This window comes from Callospermophilus lateralis, chromosome 5 (assembly GCF_048772815.1).
Source record: "Callospermophilus lateralis isolate mCalLat2 chromosome 5, mCalLat2.hap1, whole genome shotgun sequence".
In the NCBI taxonomy this organism is placed as follows: domain Eukaryota; kingdom Metazoa; phylum Chordata; class Mammalia; order Rodentia; family Sciuridae; genus Callospermophilus; species Callospermophilus lateralis.
The window spans coordinates 3240706-3262557 of NC_135309.1; the positions used below are offsets into that span (position 1 = coordinate 3240706).

Genomic DNA, 21852 nt, shown 5'->3' on the forward strand with positions numbered 1-21852 from the left:
ATGGATGCTGTGGAACTTGCCAGGAAGCTGCAGGAGGAGGCCACATGCTCCATTTGCCTAGACTACTTCACAGACCCCGTGATGACCACCTGCGGCCACAACTTCTGCCGCGAGTGCATCCAGACAAGCTGGGAGAAGACTAAAGGCAAGAAGGGGAGAAAGAAGCAGAAGGGCTCCTTCCCCTGCCCAGAGTGCAGGGAGGTGTCCCCCCAGAGGAACCTGCGGCCCAACCGCTTGCTCACCAAGGTGGCCGAGATGGCACGCCAGCATCCTGGGCTCCATAAGCGGGACCTGTGCCAGATGCACCAGGAGCCCCTCAAGCTGTTCTGCCAGGAGGACCAGACTCCCATCTGTGTTGTCTGCAGGGAGGCTCGGGAACACCGGCTGCACAGGGTGCTGCCGGTGGAGGAGGCTGTTCAGGAGTACAAGGTGGGCACCAGGTGGGTGGCATCTGGGACAGAAGTGTGTTTGTGTATTGGGGCTCAGGAGCAGCACTAACAGCCCCACATGCAGGATCGTGTGGTGCAAGTGTCCTCTCGCTCATGGACAAAACAGGTGGTAATCAGGCCTCCACGGTCTGGGCCAACTTAGGCGTGTTGGTATCCCTGAACACTACAGGACAATCTCCTGATTTGAGAAAAGAGGGGGAAATTGTAAAAGTTAAAGTCAAAGGGGCTCAGCCTAGAGCAGTCACAGGTGAAGTGGCAGGAGGAGAGTGAGTTTCACCAGGCTTGCCTGTGTAGCTTACTCTGGGTTCTCACCTCCCACCCTATCAGGAGACCTTTGCTTTTCTCCTGATATAGGGAGAATGTCTTCCACGTGGTGGTTTCCTCCTTCTTCAGGAAGAAGAAGGGACGAACCAAAGGGAGTCTTGCAGCTGCACTTTTTTAAGTTCCTTTAGCTCAAATGATGCTTATGGCACAGTTGTGTGTTAGGGTGTCAGGCTCTGAGGTGGGGTGCTGGGTGTTTGCTCAGAGGTGAGTGTCAGGGTGTGGGTTCTGAACATCACTGCTGGCTTGTGTGTCATTAGGTGGTGTATCTGAACCCCATGCTTTTCCTTGGGAAGGTCTTTGGAATCAATGCAGCTCCAGTGACTACAGTTTAGATTTTTTGCAGAGGTGGGGGAAACACTGACCCCAAGTTCCTGTGGTTTTGTGTACCCCACAGTTGAAGTTAGAGGAGGACATGGGGTACCTTCGGGAGGAGATGACCAAGACAGAGAAACTGCAAGCCCAGGAAGAACAGACCTTGGCTGAATGGCAGGTGGGTGCTGGTCCAGGTGGGTCCTGTAGCCCCTCTCCCACCCTTTTCCATCTCACAGGTCTCCGTGTCTTACCTTTGCTCAATGGGAGATGCTGTGAAAGGCTTCCTCGTCTCCATTGCAAGGCTACAGCATGAGGAAAAAAAAAAATCCTTCTACCCTTCTGGGTTTGGTGGCTGGCCCAGGAATTAAACCTACATAAGACAGGTGAACAGGAGGGAAGGAAGACAATTTTTAATTTTATAGATATGCAAGGGAGGAGGAGCCTCACACAAAAATTAGATTCAGATGGTAGAGCCTTCTAGGCCATTTGAAGCTTGTCAGAGGACATATTCCAACACATTTAAAGATTTTTTTTTTAAGATGGGGTCATGCAATCTCAAAAAAAAAAAATTAATGTTCTGTAATTCAGGCTAGCCTGGCACTCCTGGGCTTAAGTGATCCTCCTGCCTCAGCCTCCCTAGGAGCTGGAATTTTAGGCTATTCCACCAGGCTCAGCTGGTTTATTTCATTCATTCATTTCAATTGGGTTGAAAGAGTCAATAGGCAAGAGCCCTACCACCAAGCTACATCCCCAGCCCTTTTTTATTTATTTTATTTTTTGAGACTATGTTGCCCAAGTTCAAAGGGGGGTCCCCCACCTGCAGGACAGAGTGAAGGAGAGGAGACAGCGCATCGTGGTAGAGTTTGAGAAGGTGGCCCTCTTCCTGGTGGAAGAAGAGCGGAGACTCCTCCAGGCTCTGAAGGAGGAGGAGGAGGCAATGGCAGCTAGGCTGCAGGACAGCAAGGCCTGCCTGGACCAGCAGGGCCATTCCCTTGACTTGCTGCTGCTGCAGCTGGAGGACCAAAGCCATCGGGAGCCCCTCCAGATGCTGCAGGTGAGACCAGCAGGGCTGCCGTGGCAAATACAGGTGGAACCTCTTGTATCAGAAATGCGGGGACCCAGGACCATTTCAGTCGCCAGATCTTTTTGGATGTGGGATTATTTGCATAGACATAATGAGATATCTTGGGTCAGGACCCCTGTCTAGACAGGAAATGCATTTGTTTTACTAAAGGTGGTTTTGTACAGTGTTTTTAGTGCACCTGCATTTTAACTGTGACCTACCCCATGAGGACAGGTATGGAATGTCCTACTGTAGTGTCAGGTCAACGCTCAGAATTAGTAAGATTTGGGAGTATTTCAAATTTCAGATTAGCGATGCTTAACCTGTACCAATGGCTTAAAAAACACAAGTTTACTCTCACAGTCCTGAGGCTGAAGTCTGGGGCCTCTCCCCTGGGCTTGTAGAGGGCCCTCTGCTCCCTGTCCTCCCCTGGTCATCCTCTGTGTGTCTGTGTCATGATCTCTTATGAGGATACCAGTCAGGTTGGATCAGAGGCCACCCACCCCATTGAATTGTCTCCAAATACAAATGGCCCTGCTAAATGTTTTCGATTCCGACATTTCAATTTTAAGGTTGTGCAAAAGCAACTGCATTCAGTAAAAATGGAGCTTTGCATTTTGAATCTGGGTCTTTTCCGGGACTGGCAATATCCTGCTTTTTTGATACTGCTGTGGCAGTAGTGAGCTGTAGCTCTGTCACCCCAGGAGGCCAAGAGTGAGCCAGTCTGCAGCAAGTGCACTGCTCAGCTGGGGTGCTAGCCGGTCAGGTGTGCTAACTGCACTTTCCTCTTATGGAATCTTCAGTTTTCAATGAGTTGATCAGGACATGGCCTCATCACCAGCCTAGGATCATTCCAAGTAAGATCCTGGGGCCTAGGACTTCCAACTTCCAGGCCCAGGGATTTGGTCTGGGGCCCCTGGCATCCACATGGGCAACTGGGGAGAGGACTCACTGTCACCTTGTAGGGGAGGCACACTGGCTAGCATTACTCTGGGACCTTTTGTGGACAAGCACAATCACAGGGCTAAAGGAATGTGCTGTGTGCTATAGCCCTTGGCTGTGGCCAAGGGACAACGTGTGCTGATGTGTGTGGGTAATGCTTATGGAGTACATGGAGTCCCTAGAATCTATGGCAAAAAACATCTCACTGTGGACCTTGAGGACCCCCCCCCCCACACACACACACACATTTACAGAACTGAAGCTGGATCATGCAGGACCCCAGGTGTCTGATGAGGGTAGAGGGAGTGTGTTGGGTTAGGTGAAGCAGACGGTCTCCTTGTAGGAATAGGAGGGAGGATACCAAGGGTGGGGGGGGGGCTTGATTTCCAGCAGAAAATCACATCCCTGGTCTGCTCCAAAGAAGTGGCCGACAAAAGTGGCCCGCAGATGGAGGGACAGAGGGGAGAGTACAGCTGCAGCCCACGATGGGTCCCACTTGCACACCATCCCCAGCTCTCCTCCTTGTTGTTTGCAGGACATGAAGGACGCCCTGGACAGGTATGCTATGCAGTGCAGTGCAGTGCAGGTGGTGGCAGAGGTGGGCGAGGGAGGCCTTGGCATGGACCCAGAGGGGACAGCGAGTCTGTGTTCACTGGAGGAAGAAAAACCTGAGTGTGCAGTACCCTGAGGTGGCCCTACCCATGGCGCTCAAGACTGTGTGCAGGGTTCCCGGGCAGATAGAGATCCTCAAAGGTTTCCAAGGTAAGGGAGCCCAGGTGTGGACCAGATCCATTCCAATCCTGCTGGCAATGCCCAACCCCACCCTCCACCATAGGGCTAGAGCCTGATGGGGGTGGTTTTGGGCTGCACTGTGTGGTCAGATTCAGCCCTGCCCTTCTACCTGGTCATCTTACTGGTTGTCATATTTGGATTAAGCTCCCCTTTACCCTCGTTTACACATGGCCACCAAGAGTCACATGTCATGGGGGATGGGACCATTAGATAACCCTGACTCACAGCTGGACTCAAGGAGGGGAGGCATTGAGAAGCCAGGGAGAAGTGGGGCCACTCAGCCACAGCCACCATCTGCCCCACCACACCTGGGGCTTGTGCCCTCCCACCTTTGACCTCATGTCTGCCTGGGCCTGTCTACAGAGGATGTACTGCCGGACCCCACCTCCGCATACCCGTATCTCCTCCTATATGAGAGCCGTCAGAGACGTTACCTGAGCCACCTGCCAGAGAGCAGCGCCCCCCAGAGCAAGGACAGGTTTATGGCCTACCCTTGCGCTGTGGGCCAGAAGAGCTTCTCCTCAGGGAGACACTACTGGGAAGTGGGCATGAACCTCACCGGGGATGCACTCTGGGCACTCGGTGTGTGCAGAGACAACGTGAGCCGCAAGGACAGGGTGCCGAAGTCCCCTGAAAATGGGTTCTGGGTGGTGCAGCTGTCTAAGGGGAAGAAGCCCTTGTCCACAGTGCCCCCTGCACCCCCAGTCACACTCATGGAACCTCCCAGCTACATGGGCATCTTCCTGGACTTTGAGGCCGGGGAGGTGTCCTTCTATAGTGTCAACGATGGGTCCCACCTGCACACCTACTCCCAAGCCACCTTTCCCGGGCCCCTGCAGCCGTTCTTCTGCTTGGGGACTCCCAAATCGGGCCAGATGGTCATCTCCACGGTGACTCTGTGGGTGAAAGGGTAGGCTCAGGCATGGGGTGGGGCAGAGGCCCTGCAGGGCTACCTGGGTCTCCTCAGAAGGGTCCTTCCTTTGCTTGCCATGGCCACCTGCCAGGCTCCTCCCTGTGACTCAGAGTCATCCACTATGCAATCCCTCAAAGTATAACCATGATTAAAGGGGTCAAATGTTGAGACTGCATTGACAGATGCTTCCAAGAGGGAACTGTGGAAAGAAAGGGCATTTCCTAGTGACCACTGTGTAAACACCAGCACAACAGCAGTCTAGTGTGTGTGTAGCTGTACTTCACCCCAAATTTACTAATTACTTGTGTCCTGGCTTCCCGGGGCCTTCTTCCGCTATGGGGTTCTTCACAGGAAAAAAGGAGGGTGGGGGGTGGATTTGAGAAGGGCTGAGCCCCTAAAAAGCCTCAGCTGACCACCCTATCCTTCTGGCCCCCTTAAGTTGCATAAGAAACAAAATCCAAAAACGATAAGGATAATTTGGGGGTTTCTTCTCCCCTTCCGCCAACCCGTTCCTAACAGTCCCTCTCCAAGAACAGTCACCAGCGCCCCCAGAATTCCATACTACAGATACTCCTGGCCGGGATGAAGGGGTGCCCCTGGAACCCCGCAACTCCAGGATGGTTTCTACTGTGGGCGCGGAAGGGAGAAGGTCGTGGCACGATACTCTCTTCCACTCCCATCCTAACACTCCCACGGTGGCCCGCCCCGGAACGCGTGCGGAGCCTGGTGCGTCTAACCAGGTCCCGGGATGGGCGTCCGAGTTTCCCGGTCCTGAGGTGGCGGTGTGTGCACAGCCCCGCCCTGCACCTGCACGCGCTCTGCACCCCACTCCTGGCCCCGGGAACCCGAGCCGCTGGGACACCGGTCGCAGTGCCTGGTCACCCAAGGACACACCCGAGTCTGTCCGGGCCGCGTGACAGACTACCGCCAATCTGCAGCAAAAGCGGGTGGTTCCAAAAAAAAAGTCCGTTTCCTGTTTCCGCCGCGGTTCCGCTTCCTGCCGACGTCCCGGAGCCCCACTGCCCCAGCGGCTTGGCGCTCCGGCCCAGGCCGCCCGACCCGGCGGAGAGCGCGCCATGGCCGCTCCTGACCTGTCCACCAACCTCCAAGAGGAGGCCACCTGCGCCATCTGCCTCGACTACTTCACTGACCCGGTGATGACCGACTGCGGCCACAACTTCTGCCGCGAGTGCATCCGGCGCTGCTGGGGTCAGCCCGAAGGCCCGTACGCCTGCCCTGAGTGCCGCGAGTTGTCCCCGCAAAGGAACCTGCGGCCCAACCGCCCGCTCGCGAAGATGGCCGAGATGGCGCGGCGCCTGCACCCGCCATCGCCCGTCCCTCAGGGCGTGTGCGCCGCGCACCGCGAGCCGCTGGCCGCTTTCTGCAGCGACGAGCTGCGCCTGTTGTGCGCGGCCTGCGAGCGTTCCGGGGAGCATTGGACGCACCGCGTTCGCCCGTTGCAGGACGCGGCCGACGACCTCAAAGTGCGTCGGAGAGGGGCACGGCCTGGCGGGGAGTTGGGGTGGGAGCGCAGCCTGTTCCGGGGCGGGGAAGCTCTAGGCGAAGCCTGTCCTGGTTGGGAGGAGGGCACTGGGTTGCCTGGCCTCTGAGCACAGTCGCGGCTGGGGGACTGAGGGGAGCCGGGGTGGGGTGGTGTCGGGACAGCTAGGAGGCACATACTATCCCAGCCCTTGGAGAATTGGAACGGCAGTCACGCCGGGGTAGGGGACTCAGGAGGCTGCTGACCAGTTCTTGTGAGAATAGTGGGGTTCCTGGTGGCCTCCGGGAGCTGCCGGTCCCTTGTGAAGGAGTCCAAAGCAAGGGAAAACAGAAGAGAAGGTGTGGGCCTATTCCCCTAGGTGAACTCCTGCTGGCGGACTCAGAGCATTGTGGGCAATGCAGAGATCTTCCTTGGGGCTACTGCTGGGTCCTGGGGAAGATGAGGGAACAAAGGCATTGTTTGCCTGGGTCCTTCCATGACTGCCCTGGATTTCTAGATGGAGTAGTGGGGACCTTTTTTCCATGTGGGACCTCACCCACCTTCTTTCCTCACGTCTTTCTGGTTTAAGCCAAACAAACCCATATTGAAGAGTCTCAGGGCTTCTGGTTTCCTAGGTATTGAAAAGATGGGTCAAAGTTTTTAAAAGTTTTGTGCCATGCTGAAGGTGGAATCTGTGACCTTGGGGTTACTAGTCAACCCCCACCCTAGCCCTCAGGCTTCTTGGCTGCATCTTGCCAGTTTTGTACATTTGCTAATAAGTACATCAGGTCTACCTTGAGCTGACATTTGGGTCAATACTCAGCCCCATGTCACCATCAGGGCAGGAAAGTGGGGCAGCATGGCCAGCCCACCCCTATAGTGGATGAGTATGTGGATCAAAGTAAACACATCCTTAAGGAGACTTAGAACAACCCAAACTGAAGCCACCAAGTCACTTATTTATAGAACTCGCTGTTCAGTGGTGCACAGAACTAAGAAAGAGTGGAAATGAGAAGTTGGGATCAAGGGCAGAGCAATATAATTATACTGGTCCCAGATCCTTTTGATGATGCTAAGGGCTTGGAGGAAAAGCACTGGAAGTCAAGGGTCCTAGCTGTTGCAGGCTGCCTGAACAACCCTGGCCAGGGCAGCTCATGTGTCACCCACATGTACAGCTCCCAGTTCTGCAGGCCAGAAGCCCAAGGTCACAGTGTGGCACATTTATCTGGTGAGGGCTGCTTCTGCTTCTGGTTGCCCTCTATACTCACATGGAGAAGGAGTAGAGGGTTACTGGGGTCCCTTTATAAGGGCACTGATCTCATTGTGAGGCTCCCATCTTGTGACCTCATCACTTCACAGAGACCCCACGTCTTGACACCATCATCTGGGGTGAGGATTCCAATCTCTGAATTTGGGAGATGTACACATGCAGACCACAACAGCATCTGACTTAGCACAGGTCTTTATGAACCAACAGGTTGTAAAGAAGAGAAGGGGAGGGAGGCTTGGAGAGTGAGCTGGGTGCTTCCAGAGCCAGCTTGGTAGAGGGGAGGGAAGGACACTGTCCTGTTCAAGGAACCTGAGCACGCAGAGCACTCTGCAAAAGTGAGCAGGGCCTGGAGTAGGGCAACAGGGTTGAGAACCAGACGTCCAGCCCCATGTGAGGAAAAACAACTTGGCCTTGACCATTGATTGATAGGGGAAAAGGGGGTCTAAGCCAGGGTGGCCAGAGGAGGATCTGCCCATGGAATCACACTCTTCTCTGGGCAGGGTTCAGTCTATGCTCCGAGGAGGAACTTGGGATGAGGTCAGGTGTGAAAGGCAGATTCCCATGTGTGGGCATGGGCCCTGCCTGGTGTGTCCCAGTGCTGGGCTGGGGTCCATGGCTCTGCCTGGTCTGTCTCCCCAGGGGAAGCTGGAGAAGTCCCTGGAGCACCTGCGGAAGCAAATGGAAGATGCTCTGCTGTCCCAGGCCCAAGCAGAGGAGACCTGTGCCTTGTGGCAGGCAGGTGCCAGGCTGTGGGCTCCTGGGGAGATAGGTCAGCAGGTGGGGGTGGAGGATCTGGTGGTCATTGCTGTGGCCTGGCCTCACTGGGACCAGGCCAAGGTGGGTGAGGGAGAACTGACTCTAAGAGTCAAGTAGAATGCCTTGGTTGTAGCGGGGTGTCTTGCCCCCCAGCATCCCTGCTGGGGTCCTGGCACGCTTGGGATGGTACATTGCCAGTGGGAGGAATGAAGCATGAGAGGAGGCCCAGAAACAGATCTGGAAGTTGGTGAGGAGCTGGACATGGAGAGACCCCAGGTGGTGTGTTTAGGGGTCAAGGATGATGGTGTTGGGCCTTGAAGGTGGATTTGGGGTGAGGGTGGGTCCAGATGGCAGGTTTGGGACCCTGGTGCCAGCAGTGGTCTGGCTTAGTCAGCTGAGCTGTCCTGCTGTCCATCTCCCCGACCCCCACCCCGCAGAAAATGGTGGAGAGCCAGCGGCAGAACGTGCTGGGTGAGTTTGAGCGCCTGCGCCGCCTGCTGGCCGAGGAGGAGCAGCAGCTGCTGCAGAAGCTGGAGGAGGAGGAGCTGGAGGTGCTGCCCCGGCTGCGTGAGGGCGCTGCAAGGCTGGGCCAGCAGAGTGCCCAGCTGGCGACGCTCATCACAGAGCTGGAGGGCCGCTGCCAGCTGCCGGCTCTGGGACTTCTACAGGTGAGCAAGCCCCAGGCTGGCGTGCACATGACTGGAGACTGGATTACCCGAGGGGTGGAGCGCGAGAGTGCAGGCAGTGTGGGGCAGAGGTGACCCAGGACTCAGGTTGGTCTGTGAAGGCTTGGACCGGCTGTCCCCCGCTGTGAAATGTTGCAGGGCCAAGCAAGGTGCCCAGCCGTTCTCCCACCCCACACCCAGTGTAGAAGAAAGATTGGTTTTTCCTCCCTGCACCCAGATGATCTCTTAGGTACAGTCTTCCCTTGTATCTGGGAGACACTGAAATCCACCTGGCTGTAGTTCCCTGCCGTGTGATATTGTATATCAGCTGCATGGTCCCCCATGTGTTTAAGTGGTCTCTAGTGACATACAGCACCTGCTGAATGGAATCGCAGTGTAAACGCAGGGAAAATGCTGGTGTGCCTTCAAGTACGGACATGATTTGTTTTTTGGAAAAGTTTTCAACTCACTATTGGTTGAATCCGCAGACGCAGAACCGGTGCATGGGGAGGGTCAAGTGCACTCTGCAAGAACCTGCCATTTATCTTCAGTTTTCTCAGGCTCTTCAGGGCAGCTGCTCTGTGGACACAGCAGAGTGGGCTTTGCTTGGCCTGCCCCATGACATGTGTGGCCCTGGAGAACACTCCTGCTCCTCTGCTTCTGGCTGCCCTAGATCACCCTCGCCCATCTTTGCCTGGACTCCCCATAGGGGCTCCTGTGTTCTCAGCAGGAAGTCCATGCCCCTTGTCCTCTGTCCCCACCACTGGGCACTTGAGTATCTCCACCCTGGCCTGCTGGCTTAGTCTGTTGTAGCAGAGTACCTGAGATGGTAATTTATGAAAAAGAGGTGTGAAGAGGTTTACTTTGGCTTATAGTCTGGAGGCTGAGAGGTCCAAGGTTGGTGGGTGCGTCTGGAAACAACCTTCTTGCTGGTGGGGAATCTGCAGACACTCATGATCCAATGCCCTCTGGAAGGCCCCACCTCCTGACACCTAATAGAGTGGTCAAGTTCAATTCCAATGGGGATGTTTGAACCATGGCAGGTGCTCCCATGTGTTTTGGGAGAGCTGGTTCTGCTCTGAACCTGGCCTTCTCTTGCTGTCTTCCCAAACCAGAACACTTGGCATGCCCTTTCCCACTGTCTTGGTGGCAGGTCAGTTGACCCTAAAAGGCTTGGCCATTGCTTTGAGACCTGCTGGTCTTTCCACAGGCTCCATGCCTGAGCCTCCCTGGCTGTCAAGTAGTGGTGACTGCTGAGTGGCCCATGCGGGCTGGAGTCAGGACTCAGTGGACTTTTCTGTAGGAGAGGCCATGAGTGCCCAGCAGGCAGGGCTCTTGCCTTCCATGGGGCAGCCTGCTGGCAAGGAGCCTCCCACTCCAGGTGGCTCTTTCAGGGACAGGGAGAGGTGTCCTGGGGACACTGAACCTGACCTTGTGCCTACCCTGAGCTGCCAGAGGGTTGGAGCCTGTGCAACAGGACTGGCTAGGGAGAAGATGCTGGTCGGTAAAGCAGGGGTCCACTGTCCAGAAGGCTGAGGAACCCTTGTGGAGGACTGACAGGTTTGTTCCTTAAATTTCTTTAGGTTCTTAAAACTCCTTGTTTTTAGCCAGCAGGTAACAAGCACACATTCATGGGGTGCAGTGTTGTATTTTGATACTTTGTGTCATGTATTTTTTTAAGTTGGGGTAACTTGTCTGTCTATCACTAGGTCCAGTTGTCTTTTCTTTGTAGTGAGACCATGGAAAACCTCTCTGCCAGCTACTTCAAAATATTCAGGATGATACTGTGAACCACACTTACCCTCCTGAGATCCTGAACATCAGAATGTCAAGAAGGCTATAGGAGGAAGGGGTGATCAGAAAGGGGGGTGCACACGGATTGTGGGGAGGGCCAGGCTTTCACCAGGCAACCCACCTACGGCCTCCTTCTCCACCTGTCCCCTCTCTTGCTCCTCCTTCCCGCTTACCTGCTACCTACCTGTTCCCCTCAGTCAGGAGGTTGCCAGCACCTGGGGAGGGTCACCTATTTCCCCAGGGACAGATGCCCTTCGGTGAAGGGAGGAGGACCTTGGTGACTTGAACCCACCCCTGGGTCCTGCTGCCCTCCAGAACTCCTCAGTGGCCTATTTTGTGGTGCAGTGAGTTTCCTAAATGGACGTGTCTGTGTCACACCCCTTCCCTAGGGGTACAGACCCCCCCCCCCTTTTGCAGCCCTGCCCAGGCCACATGACCATCAGGACAGCTGTGCCCTGCTGCTGTGTGCTCACCAGCCTGCACATGCCCAGGCCCTTGCATGTCTATCTTCCGGCCTGTGCCAGTTGGTCTGCCTGGGGCCTCATGACCCTCCAGGAGTCTCCCTTTTCCGTCCAGGTCTGTGTGACCTGTTGCCCTTAACAGTTACCTCCTTGTGTGAGAGAGACTGCCTCTGTCTGCCCCACCTGCAGGGAGCCTGGGACCTGGGTGAGCTGGCCTCCAATAACTGGGTGTGTGACTCACCTGGGGCTGCCACATAAAGTCCAGACTGTGCCTTAAGTAAGTGACAGGTTTGTGTTCTCATAAACCTGGAGACTGGAAGTCCATGGTGTCAGCAGGTTGGACGTGTTGACTCAATTTCTGTGGCTATGAAACACTTGAGGCAGGTACTTCATGAAGAGAGTTGATTGTTTAACTCATGATTTTGGAGGCTGAAAGTCCAAATCACCCAGCACGGCTCTGTGGGGTCCCTTGGAGTGTCACATAACAGCAGATGTGACAACACAAGCACATCCAGGGGAGAGGCCGCAGGAAAGCAGGAAGCAGAGTGGCGAGGCTCCACCAAGGGTCAGGCCCACCTTCCAGGTCCACCTTGCCAGCTGCACATACGAGGTCCCCACCCGGGCCCTCAGGAACACACACTATAGCCAGACCATGGCCGCACACGCCTCCTGGCACCATCTTCTCGTGCCCTCCATGGTCAGCACTCTTGTGTGTCTTGTGTCCTGATCTCTTCTTGCGGGCATATGACCCCCATTGGGTTGGGGCCCACACTAATAACGGTTTCAATTTCACTTCCTCTTAAAAGTCTGTTGAAGGCTGGTCCCCACTGCAGTGTGTGGGGGCTGCGACCTCACTGTGGAGTGATCAGGTGATGGTTTGTCACTGCTGGCATTACAGGGAGGTGCTGGTGAGCGCAGGAGGGAGCCTGGTTGGAGGGCGCAGGTCCCCAGCACTTCCCCACCCCCTCTGTCTGTCTCTCTGTCTGTCTGCCTGCCTGCTTCCCAGCTGCCGTCAACTGACACCTTTCCTCCACCACACCCTTCCATCATGGTGTCCTCTCTCACCCCAGGCCTGAAGTAACAGAGCCACCCAGTATGACCCAAACCTCTGAGACTGAGCCCAAATGAATCTCTAGGTTGCGTGTGTTGTTTTGTTTTGTTTTTTTAGTTGTAGATGAACAAATGTCTTTATTTTGTTTATTTATTTTTATGTGGTGCTGAGGATGGAACCCAGTGCCTCACACATGCAAGGCAAGCGCTTACTACTGAGCTCCAGCCCCTCTAGGTTATTTCTTGTTGCTGTGATGGGAAGCTGATGAGCATCCCGCTTCTCCAGATACAGTTGTGCTTGGAGGTCCCAGGGGTCAGGACTTCAGCGTTGCATTTGGGGGGCAGAGGGCAGGAGTCTGCCTTGATGTTGAGTATGCTGCTATCACCTGTCAGCCTGAGATACAGGCAAGAAGAGCGTCCAGGAGGAAAGTGGAGCTAGGGCCCTAGGGGTGGTGGGGCAGAGCTGGAGACCTGAGGTGCCACAGGGTGGGTTCCTGGTGGCGAGACACCCATATACAGTGCCACCTGTTTCTAGAAGCCTGGACACAGGCCCTGCCAGCCCCTGGCACGTGGGGGGATGGGGGATACACTCTCCTTCATGTTCTCTGCTCAAGTGTCCAGGCCTCTGCCCAGCATCTCATGACACATGTTCAGGGTGGTTTTCTGAGCCCAGTGCTGTTTCTGCTGCCCCGGACCAGGTGGCAGGTGTTAGTACTGAGCATGTATTTTTTCTCCTTTTTACAGGACATCAAGGATGCCCTGTGCAGGTATGAGCCCTTGCCTTGCCCAGGGCAGGTGGCAGGGGGTGGGGTGGGGCCTACCTGCTGGCCATGGTGGTAAAATGGGCTGTTTCCCATAGGGTTCAGGATGTGAAGCTGCAGCCCCCGGAGGTGGTGCCCATGGAGCTAAGGACCGTGTGCAGGGTCCCGGGGCTGGTAGAGACTCTGCGGAGGTTTCGAGGTGGGTAGCTGACCCTGGGAGGGGGCTGCTGAGAGTCCAGGTGACCAGTGAGACCAGCGGTTGGCACACCCAGCCGTCTACAGTGTTCTGGACACCAGCAAGGTGTCCCAGTGACTCAGCTCAGCTCTGACCGTCTCCCTGGAGTTCCGCAGACCCCACAGGTTAAGGCTCAGCCCCTTGGCACGCAGGTGGCATCCATAGTTCTAACCTGCCTGCTGTAGATCAGAATTCCCGTGACCCCTGCCTCACACGAGATAATTTGCCTCAATAGATCACAAAACGCAAGGGAACACTTACTATTACCAGTTAATTATAGGATACAACCGAAAAGCGGGGATGGAAGACATGGGTAGCCCGAGGTTTGGGGAAGGGCACAGGTGCTCCGTGCCCTCTCCGAGCACCATCCTCCTGACACCTAGGAAGGTTCCAGCCTGGAACTTGCGCCCCCCTGCTCAGGGCCCTTCCCAGAGCTCGCTCCTGGCTGGTTTTGGTTGGTCATTGGTCATTGGTCATTGGTGATGAGCTCAGCTTCTCCCCTGCCTAAAGGGCAGTCTGTAGAGACATGCCTGGACATTCAGTCTTCTGGGGCCCTAGACTCCAAGGGGCTGTCTAGGACCCACCTGGGCCACGACAGGAGCACCTCTGTGCTGGGCCCCGCCTGGCCTTGAGGTGGACACTCAAAGACTACCTGGCGCACAGCTAGGGTGGGGATAGCCGCCCTCTCGTCCCAGAAAGGGGTCTTTATGTCACTCTGGGTGTGGCCTGGTCCAGCAGAGCCTAGTGAGGAAGCTGGGCCAAAGCTGACAGACTGGAATTTAGGATTAAAAGAAGGGAGAAAGCACTCAGTATTTCCTACATTATCTGATGTAGAAATGGGGAGCAGTTTCTAGAACATTCTCAATCATGACCAGTAGTGGTTAGGTGAGGTTTTTCCAGGGAGGTCAGTAGCCTCCTGAGGAAAGCTAATCCCTTTAGCAGACTGTGAGGGTGAATGAACTTGGGTGGACAACACACAGGTTGATGGGTGGGTTTTGCCAGCAGGGCCCGAGCAGGGGTTGCCGCCTTGGAGACCACCATGCCTGGTGACCTCCAGCTTCTCTCTTCAGGGGACGTGACCCTGGACCCGGACACCGCCAACCCTGAGCTGGTCCTATCTGAGGACAGGAGGAGCGTGCAGCGAGGTGACCTGCGGCAGGCCCTGCCCGACAGCCCTGAGCGCTTTGACCCTGGCCCCTGTGTGCTAGGTCAGGAGCGCTTCACCTCGGGCCGCCACTACTGGGAGGTGGAGGTGGGGGATCGCACCAGCTGGGCCCTGGGCGTGTGTAGAGAAAACGTCAACCGCAAGGAGAAGGGGGAGCTGTCCGCTGGCAATGGCTTCTGGATCCTGGTCTTCCTGGGAAGCTACTTCACCTCCACGGAGCCGGCCTTCTCTCCGCTCCGGGACCCTCCTCGGCGCGTGGGGATCTTTCTGGACTATGAGGCTGGACACCTCTCATTCTACAGCGTGACTGATGGGTCCCTGCTGTTCATCTTCCCAGAAACGACCTTCTCTGGGACACTCAGGCCCCTGTTCTCGCCTCTCTCCAGTAGCCCCACCCCTATGACCATCTGCCAGCTGAAAGGCAGGCCAGGGGACACCCTGGTTCCCCAGTGACTGATGCTCTCAGGGACTTAGTCATGAAGTCTGGGTTTCTCGGCCATGTGGGGACCCTGGAGGAGGGGAGTGTGTCCTGAGTGGTAGGAAGAACATATAGTGCCTTCTGAGTGCTCCAAGCCCTGGCTCTGGGGACTGTATCAGGGTGCAGATGGGCTCTCCTCCCTGTGGGTCCTCCACAGGCCCCCTGAACCCTCTGTACCAGCGTCTCTGGCCTCGAGTTCAAGAGCTTGGTGAGCCTGGCTGGAAGTGCACAGTAGGCCCTGTCCTAGCCCTGGAAGCTCCCTGAACCCCAGATCAGTGAAGATGCTGGGCAAGGCCATGGGGAGCCCTCCAGCCCCTCAAGGCTTGGTACCATGAATTGGAGGGCTCTGGATAGGGATGAGGGGACAGCAGACAGAGCCTTTAGGGAGGGGATGGCCTGGGCAGGAAGTGAGGGGACCCGCCTGGTGACAGGTTGTACATGCTCTATATACCGGATGCCTGTTGAGCTGGTGAGTGGCGCTTCAGGTGATATTCCCTGGCTTCACCCTCACACATGCTTCCCTGGCCTAGTGGCCTCCTGCTGGTGGCTGTGCAGGCAACCCCTATGCACCTCCCCAGGCCTCCTGGCCCGCAGCAGGATAGCAGTGACCCCAGGAGAGAGAACTCCAGGATTGCTTTTTTATTAGGTTGGGGTTTTATTCCTGTTTTATTTATTGTGATGACAGTGTTTCCACCCTAAATAAACTTTGACTACAGTTGCCGCCTGCTTCTCCTGTGGGTGAAAAATAGGAACCCAATGGGGCCAGGCTCCAGGGACTACCACAGCCAGGACTGACCCTGGGTCCTCCCCAGCTCTCAGGCGTGACCGACCTTGGTGAATGTTTCCCAAGTGCCTGTGATTGACTCCTGGCCCATTCTGCTGTTCCTGTTGGACTTCCCTCAGGGGCCTGCTAGTGCTACTACACCATCTTGCACCAGATCATGGGCAGTAAGGCAGTGGCATGGCTTGCCACCTGTTAGCTGACAGTGCTGTGAGTGACTGGGATAGGACAGCCACCAGGGGCTTTGGAGGCGGTCCCAGGACAGCTTGGCCATAGGGTGAGAGAATGTGGGGTACGGCTCAGAGAGGGAGCTGACCCTGAGGCTCCTGACTGGAAGTACACATTAGGCCCCGTCCTAGCCCCAGAAGCTTCACAGTCTTCAATCCCGCCACCCTTATCATTGGCCAGCAGCTTCTATGGGGGGGGGGGGGGGGGAACGCAGGCTCTTGCTGGGGCTGGTGGTAGGGCACGCCCAGGTCAGGGCCAGGAGCTGCCCGCTCAGTGGGTTTGTCCTGCTCCACCAGAGGGCGATGGTTTTAAGTGGACCTGACTGGCTCCTGTTTTTTCAGAGCCCCACCCTACTTGCCACTATTCTTTTGGCTCACTTGGGGCTTGTTTTGCTCCTGCACTTGACCTTGGTGCTTTGGCCACAGATTCCAGGACAGTGTCCTTGTACCACCCTTACAACTGTGCTCCTCAGTTCCTCTGCAGCTGCGGCTGCCCACTTCCCTTTTCCTTATGTTTTGGGATGGCAGCAGGGCACCACTGGAAGAGGTTCTCCACACTCGTTTCCCAAGAGAAGGGGGCAAGCTGCCACAAGCCAGAGAGTCTCCCAGGGCCTCCTTGGAATCCCTGTAGGGGAAACAGGTAGGACAGGGCCAGTAGGCCAGAGCTGGCTGGGCCAAGTGGCTCCAGTGGCCTCTGGAGCATGGGACAGTCCCTGGTTGTTATACCTGGCCCTGGGTGACCAAAGCAGGGCTACCCTGTGCTGTGGGCGAAGGCTCTGGGCCTTTGTGGTGAGGTGTGCGATCTGGACAAGCCCTCTGCTCTCTAACAAGTGGCCAGCCCCACAAGGATGGCAGTCTGTCCCTACTCTGGGCAGCCACAGCACCAGAGGCCCGAGATCACAGAAGAACCCCACGGTGGCCGTGGGCTCTGATGAGAGGCTGCCAAGAGCCAAACTGGAGTCCAGGACACATGTGGGCCTGCTTGCCGAGATCTACATCTGCAGACCCCCTGCAGTCCCTGCATGGAAGCCTGGCCTCCAGCCTGTGCTGCTGCGGAGGGACCTGTAGGAGGTGGGCCTAGGGAGGCTTGGTACCAGTCCCCAGCACCATAGAGGAAGTGGGTGGGAAGATAGGTCATGGGGGCGTGCCCTTAAAGGGGGCCTGGGGACATCCAGTGTCTGGTGAACAGAGCCCCTCCACCGTGCCCCTCTCTCATGATGTACTGTGCTGCCACAGTCCAAAGCAACAGGGCCAAGTGACCTTAAAGCCCAAATAAACCTTTCCTCTCTTTAAGTTGAAGATATTTATTACAGCAACAGAAAGCTAACATTTGCCAATTCACATTTTTCCCCTTATTTTGTACATTGTTCATAGGAGCTATTGAAATCTCTATTACTGTTGAATTGTCTATTTTTTCTCTTTAATTTCAACAGATTTTGCCTTGTGAAGTTTGAGGCTGTTTTATCATGTCTTCTTGATGAATCAATCTTTTATCACTATGTATCCATTTGTTTCTAATTTAGACTTTAATTAACATGTGTTGTGCAACATGCAATGATAAAATCAAGGTAATTAGTGTTTCTGTCTCCTCCAAAATTTACCATGGCTGAGCACTGGGAAGCTAATCGCTGGGGAAAAGCGAAACAGAGCCATGGTGAGTCATCATCTGCCCCCAGCTTGAGAGGCTGTTGTTGAAGACAGGCGCACTGGCTCCCTGAGCAGGGCCTGCACTGCAGCTGGTGGTGTGGACAGAATGGGAATTGGGCAGCCACTGTGCAGACAGGCCGGAGCCTGGGGCCTCTAGACGGGAGGCAATCCGCCAGGCCCCTTGGGGGGACACTGCTGTACTCTGAAGAGTTGTTCTTTGTTTTCTTTAAGTCCATTCTGTTGGTCTAACGGGGTCAGTTCTCTCATGGTTCTCTTTTCCAGGGTTATCATTTTCTGCTTTTAATTCTGAACTGTTTGTGTCATTTGATCTGAAGTGTGTGTATCTTGTAAAGAACACTGTGGTGTTTTTTGTTTTTTTTTTTTTCCATTCAGTGCCAATCTCTGCCTTCTAAAAAATCACATTTAAAAAATTTAATTTCCATGGGCCATGTCTGACTTTCACCTAGAGCACCACGCGCTCTTGCCTGGGTTACGTTGCATGGTTTATGTACTCTAACCTTTGGCTATTTTCTTTCTATTGCATGTTTTGAGTTTATTGTCCCTTTGCCACTTTTTTGTAATTGTTTTCTAGTGGTCCACCTTAGTCTTTTTTTTTTTTTTTTTTTTCTATTGATGGGGACAAGGTTAGCGATTGCTCTCAGGATTACAATATGAGGGAGATGTAGAAGAGCCTCCGGCGTCCAGGGCAAGATGGCGAGGAGGAAGTCAGGGGCAGGTCCAGAACAAAGAGGTCTGGAAAGGGGCTTCTAGGGAGGTCAACTTCCTGGCTGACAAAAGAGCTTGGGGATGCCAGCAGGGGACCCAATCAGACAGACCTTCTGTACTTGTGCTCCAAAGTGGGGGATCCAATATAAAAACCAAAACAGATGCATGTACACAGGGGACACTAGTCAATAATAGTGAGGAGAGCGTGGGCAAGGGAGGAGATAAGAAAAGGAGGAAATTCCAGAGCCATAAAAAGAACAGGCCAAAACTCCCCACGGACTCCTGACTCAGGGCCCTTCTCTTTGGAGAAGTCTGTGTCCCCTGCTTTTGCATCACCCTGCTGCTTGCTTGCTGACCGTGTCCTGCTCTTCAATTCTTTGCTGAACAGAGACAATGAACCCAGCACCCCTACATGTATCTTAATTTATCAGTCCCCTTTAGACCAATACTTAATTTCAGTACAATATTGAAATTATGCTCCATTTTCCTTCCTCCTCTTTATGTGGACACTCACCACTCAGTGTCTGCTGGGGTCCTGTCCCTCCTCCTAGATGCTTTGGTCGCCTCTAGATCACAGATGTATGTATGCAGTACAGTTGCTGCTCATTTTCAGATGTTTTAGAACATGGTTGATAGAGTCCTCAGAAGCAAAACCCATGGATAAAACAGTAATAGCTTATTATCCTCGGAATTGTCTTAGGTCTTTTTAAAAAGTCAGCAGAGAAACGTGTTCCTAGGCACCTGTATATTAATCCACATGAGTGTTGTTCTGAGCACTTTTATTTCTTCCTGTAGATCCATGTGACTGCCTGGTAACTATGTGGTATCTGTGCCTTCCTCTAGGGTAGCTTCAGACACCATTGTACATATGTTAACTGTTCACGTGTTACCATCCCAGCCTTACAGCTTTATGATGGTTTTCTTTAAACTCAGCTAAGAGGAAAATATTTCTACGTCTACCTAAGCCCTCACCTTCACTGACCATTTCCATCTCTTCATGCGGATCGAGCCAGGGGACTTGTGTCTCTCCCTTCACTATCCGCGACTCTTGCTGCACGTGTTGGTGTAGCTGATAGTTCCCCAGGTCTGGGCTCTTTTCAGCTTTAATGAACCCTTTTTGTCTTCCTTTTTCAGTCTGCAGCCATATTGATGGATATGACTTAGCTTTTCAACAGTGTGACCAAAACACCTAACACAGACAACTGGGGTGTGCAGGATTCAGCTCATATGTTCAGGGGTTCATTCTGTAGTTTGTGTCATTGCTCTGGGCCTGAGGTGAGGCAGGGCATCATGGTGGAAGGGTGTGGCGGAGAAGGCTTCTCAGCTATGGAATCAGGGAAGGAGAGAGAGGCCTGGAGAGGATGAACCCTTCAAGGGCAGCCCCATGACCGACATCCTCCAGCCAGGACCTGAGCCCAGTGATCCACTTAGCTGTCCATGGATTCATTCACCCTGAGGCCTTAGCTCTCACCATCCAGTCTCCCTTAAAGCCCACCTCTGTGCACTGGAGACCGAACCTGGAAGCCTGCAGGTCTCTAAGGCCTCAGATGGAGACGGCCACACTGCCTTTGGGAGGACAGCAGAGTGCTCCTGAAGCTGGGAGGGCGGAAGGTCGTGGCACAACCTTCACCTGTGCTGAAAGAAACCTGTACAACATGAAATCCGTATCTGTGCTGAGAGAGAAAGGAGGAGTCAAGACATTCATAAAGTGAACTCAGATAACTTTTCACTAGTAGAACCACCCTCAATAATGCCTAAAGAAAATTCTCCAAAAAAAAAAAGAAGAAGAAGAAGAAGAAGAAGAAAACATGGCCAAGAACATGGCAGAAAGAGCAGCCAGAGGAGCAGAGACATGAGAAGATGCACAAGCTACTGTCCCATGAGTTTCATGAAACAAAAAGTAACACACCTGGAACAGTCAGAACAATGGTATTCAAAGGCAAGGAGGATGTTGACATGTTCCCATCAGGAGTCTCTCTGTGTAGCACTATCTATATCAATATGCAATGGATATTGACCATTTCCATCTCTTCATGATTATCGAGCCAGGGGACTTATGTCTCTCCCTTCACCATCTGCGACTCTTGCTGTATGTGTGTTGGTGTGGCTGATGGTTCCCCAGGTCTGGGCTCTTTTCAGCTTTAGTCAACCCTTTTTGTCTTCCTTTTTCAGTCTGCAGCCATATTGATGGATATGACTTAGCTTTTCAACAGTGTGACCAAAACACCTAACACAGACAACTGGGGTGTGCAGGATTCAGCTCATATGTTCAGGGGTTCATTCTGTAGTTTGTGTCATTGCTCTGGGCCTGAGGTGAGGCAGGGCATCATGGTGGAAGGGTGTGGCGGAGAAGGCTTCTCAGCTATGGAATCAGGGATGGAGAGAGAGATGCCTGGAGAGGATGAACCCTTCGAGGCCAGCCCTGAGACCGACATCCTCCAGCCAGGACCTGAGCCCAGTGATCCACTTAGCCATCCATGGATTCATTCGCTTTTCAACACTGTGACCAAAACACCTAACACAGACAACTGGGGTGTGCAAATTCTTGAGCTGAAAAATACACTCAGTGAAATTAAAAGCATGATAGAAGGCATCACTAGTATAATAGATCAAACAGAAGAGGCAGTGAGCTCAAAGACAGGTCTCTCAAAAAGTCACCAAGGAGAAAGAAGGACAAGAGGAGGAAAGAAAGCTCCTTTTTCAGACTGCAGCCATATTGATGGATATGATGGGAAGTTTGGGGAGGTCCTGAGAGTGCACATGGCTGACTTGGGTCAGGAAGGACTTGAGAAAGCCATGAGAACGTGGAGCCAACTCAGAGAAAGAGCAGAAAGCTCTCCAAGTCTAGAGAAGGTCACAAACCCAGGTGCTGGGAGGGCGGGGTCCTGGGTCAGGCAGCTGAACCCAGTCCACCCCAAGACCTGAAGGACTGGAAGGTTCTCCAAGGCGCAGGAAAGTGAGCACAGGGTGCCAGGTTGGCCTGCAGCAGACGGCAGCAGGGGGCGCACCAGAGCCCGGGCACCACCTGCTGAGAACATTGTGCTCCAGAAATGAAGTGATGCTTCATGTATTTATTGGCCATTCACATTTCTTTGTTGAGAAGTATCTATTTAAATCATTCACCCATTTTTAAATTGGATTTTTTGTTTTTCTTAATTTTTTTAGTTCCTTATATATTTACATTTTAAATATTTATTTTATATATTTATATATAAAGCTATCCTTTAGAAATGAAGGAGCAAGAAAGACATCCCAGACAAAAGACAAGAGGATGTATTTCTGCCAGATCTGTTTTATAAGAAATGCTAAAAAAATTTTTTCAAAGTAGAAGTGATGTTACTGTATAAGGAGAAAACAAAAATATATAAGGAAGTCAAAAATTTTAACAACAGAAGAACAAATAATCCAATTTAAAATGGATGAATAAACACTTCTCAATGAAGAAAAGCAAATGTCCAATAAATATATTTAAAAATTGCTCAATATCTATGTATCAGCAAAAAGCAAATCAAAACCAGTGTGAGACAGCCTTTCACCCCGGCTGGAATGGCTATTATCCAA

The 21852-nt window shown here is 53.5% G+C and overlaps 2 protein-coding genes across 2 annotated transcripts; both read left to right on the forward strand.

The window, feature by feature from the left end:
- Trim17 (tripartite motif containing 17) lies at nucleotides 1-4796 on the forward strand. Its single transcript, XM_076856243.2, has 6 exons — nucleotides 1-429; nucleotides 1168-1263; nucleotides 1909-2139; nucleotides 3626-3648; nucleotides 3749-3852; nucleotides 4246-4796. Exons 1-6 carry the CDS (start codon nucleotides 1-3, stop codon nucleotides 4794-4796), a joined length of 1434 nt encoding a protein of 477 aa, XP_076712358.1.
- A 986-nt stretch (nucleotides 4797-5782) lies between these two features.
- Nucleotides 5783-15625, forward strand: Trim11 (tripartite motif containing 11). Its single transcript, XM_076856242.2, has 6 exons — nucleotides 5783-6279; nucleotides 8185-8280; nucleotides 8739-8969; nucleotides 13016-13038; nucleotides 13131-13231; nucleotides 14338-15625. The coding sequence occupies exons 1-6, from the start codon at nucleotides 5872-5874 to the stop codon at nucleotides 14883-14885; spliced, it is 1407 nt and encodes a 468-aa protein (XP_076712357.1). The 5' UTR covers nucleotides 5783-5871; the 3' UTR covers nucleotides 14886-15625.
- Nucleotides 15626-21852: the final 6227 nt, after the last annotated feature.

What these genes read in the sequence shown, in the direction of transcription:
- Trim11 (XM_076856242.2), top strand. Translation starts at nt 5,872, where the DNA reads ATGGCCGCTCCTGACCTGTCCACCAACCTCCAAGAGGAGGCCACCTGC. An exon ending in ACGCGGCCGACGACCTCAAA is followed by an intron (nt 6,280 to 8,184) that starts GTGCGTCGGAGA and finishes CTGTCTCCCCAG; the next exon opens with GGGAAGCTGGAGAAGTCCCT. An exon ending in CGGCTCTGGGACTTCTACAG is followed by an intron (nt 8,970 to 13,015) that starts GTGAGCAAGCCC and finishes TCCTTTTTACAG; the next exon opens with GACATCAAGGATGCCCTGTG.
- Trim17 (XM_076856243.2), top strand. Translation starts at nt 1, where the DNA reads ATGGATGCTGTGGAACTTGCCAGGAAGCTGCAGGAGGAGGCCACATGC. An exon ending in AGACCTTGGCTGAATGGCAG is followed by an intron (nt 1,264 to 1,908) that starts GTGGGTGCTGGT and finishes CCCCACCTGCAG; the next exon opens with GACAGAGTGAAGGAGAGGAG. An exon ending in AGCCCCTCCAGATGCTGCAG is followed by an intron (nt 2,140 to 3,625) that starts GTGAGACCAGCA and finishes TGTTGTTTGCAG; the next exon opens with GACATGAAGGACGCCCTGGA.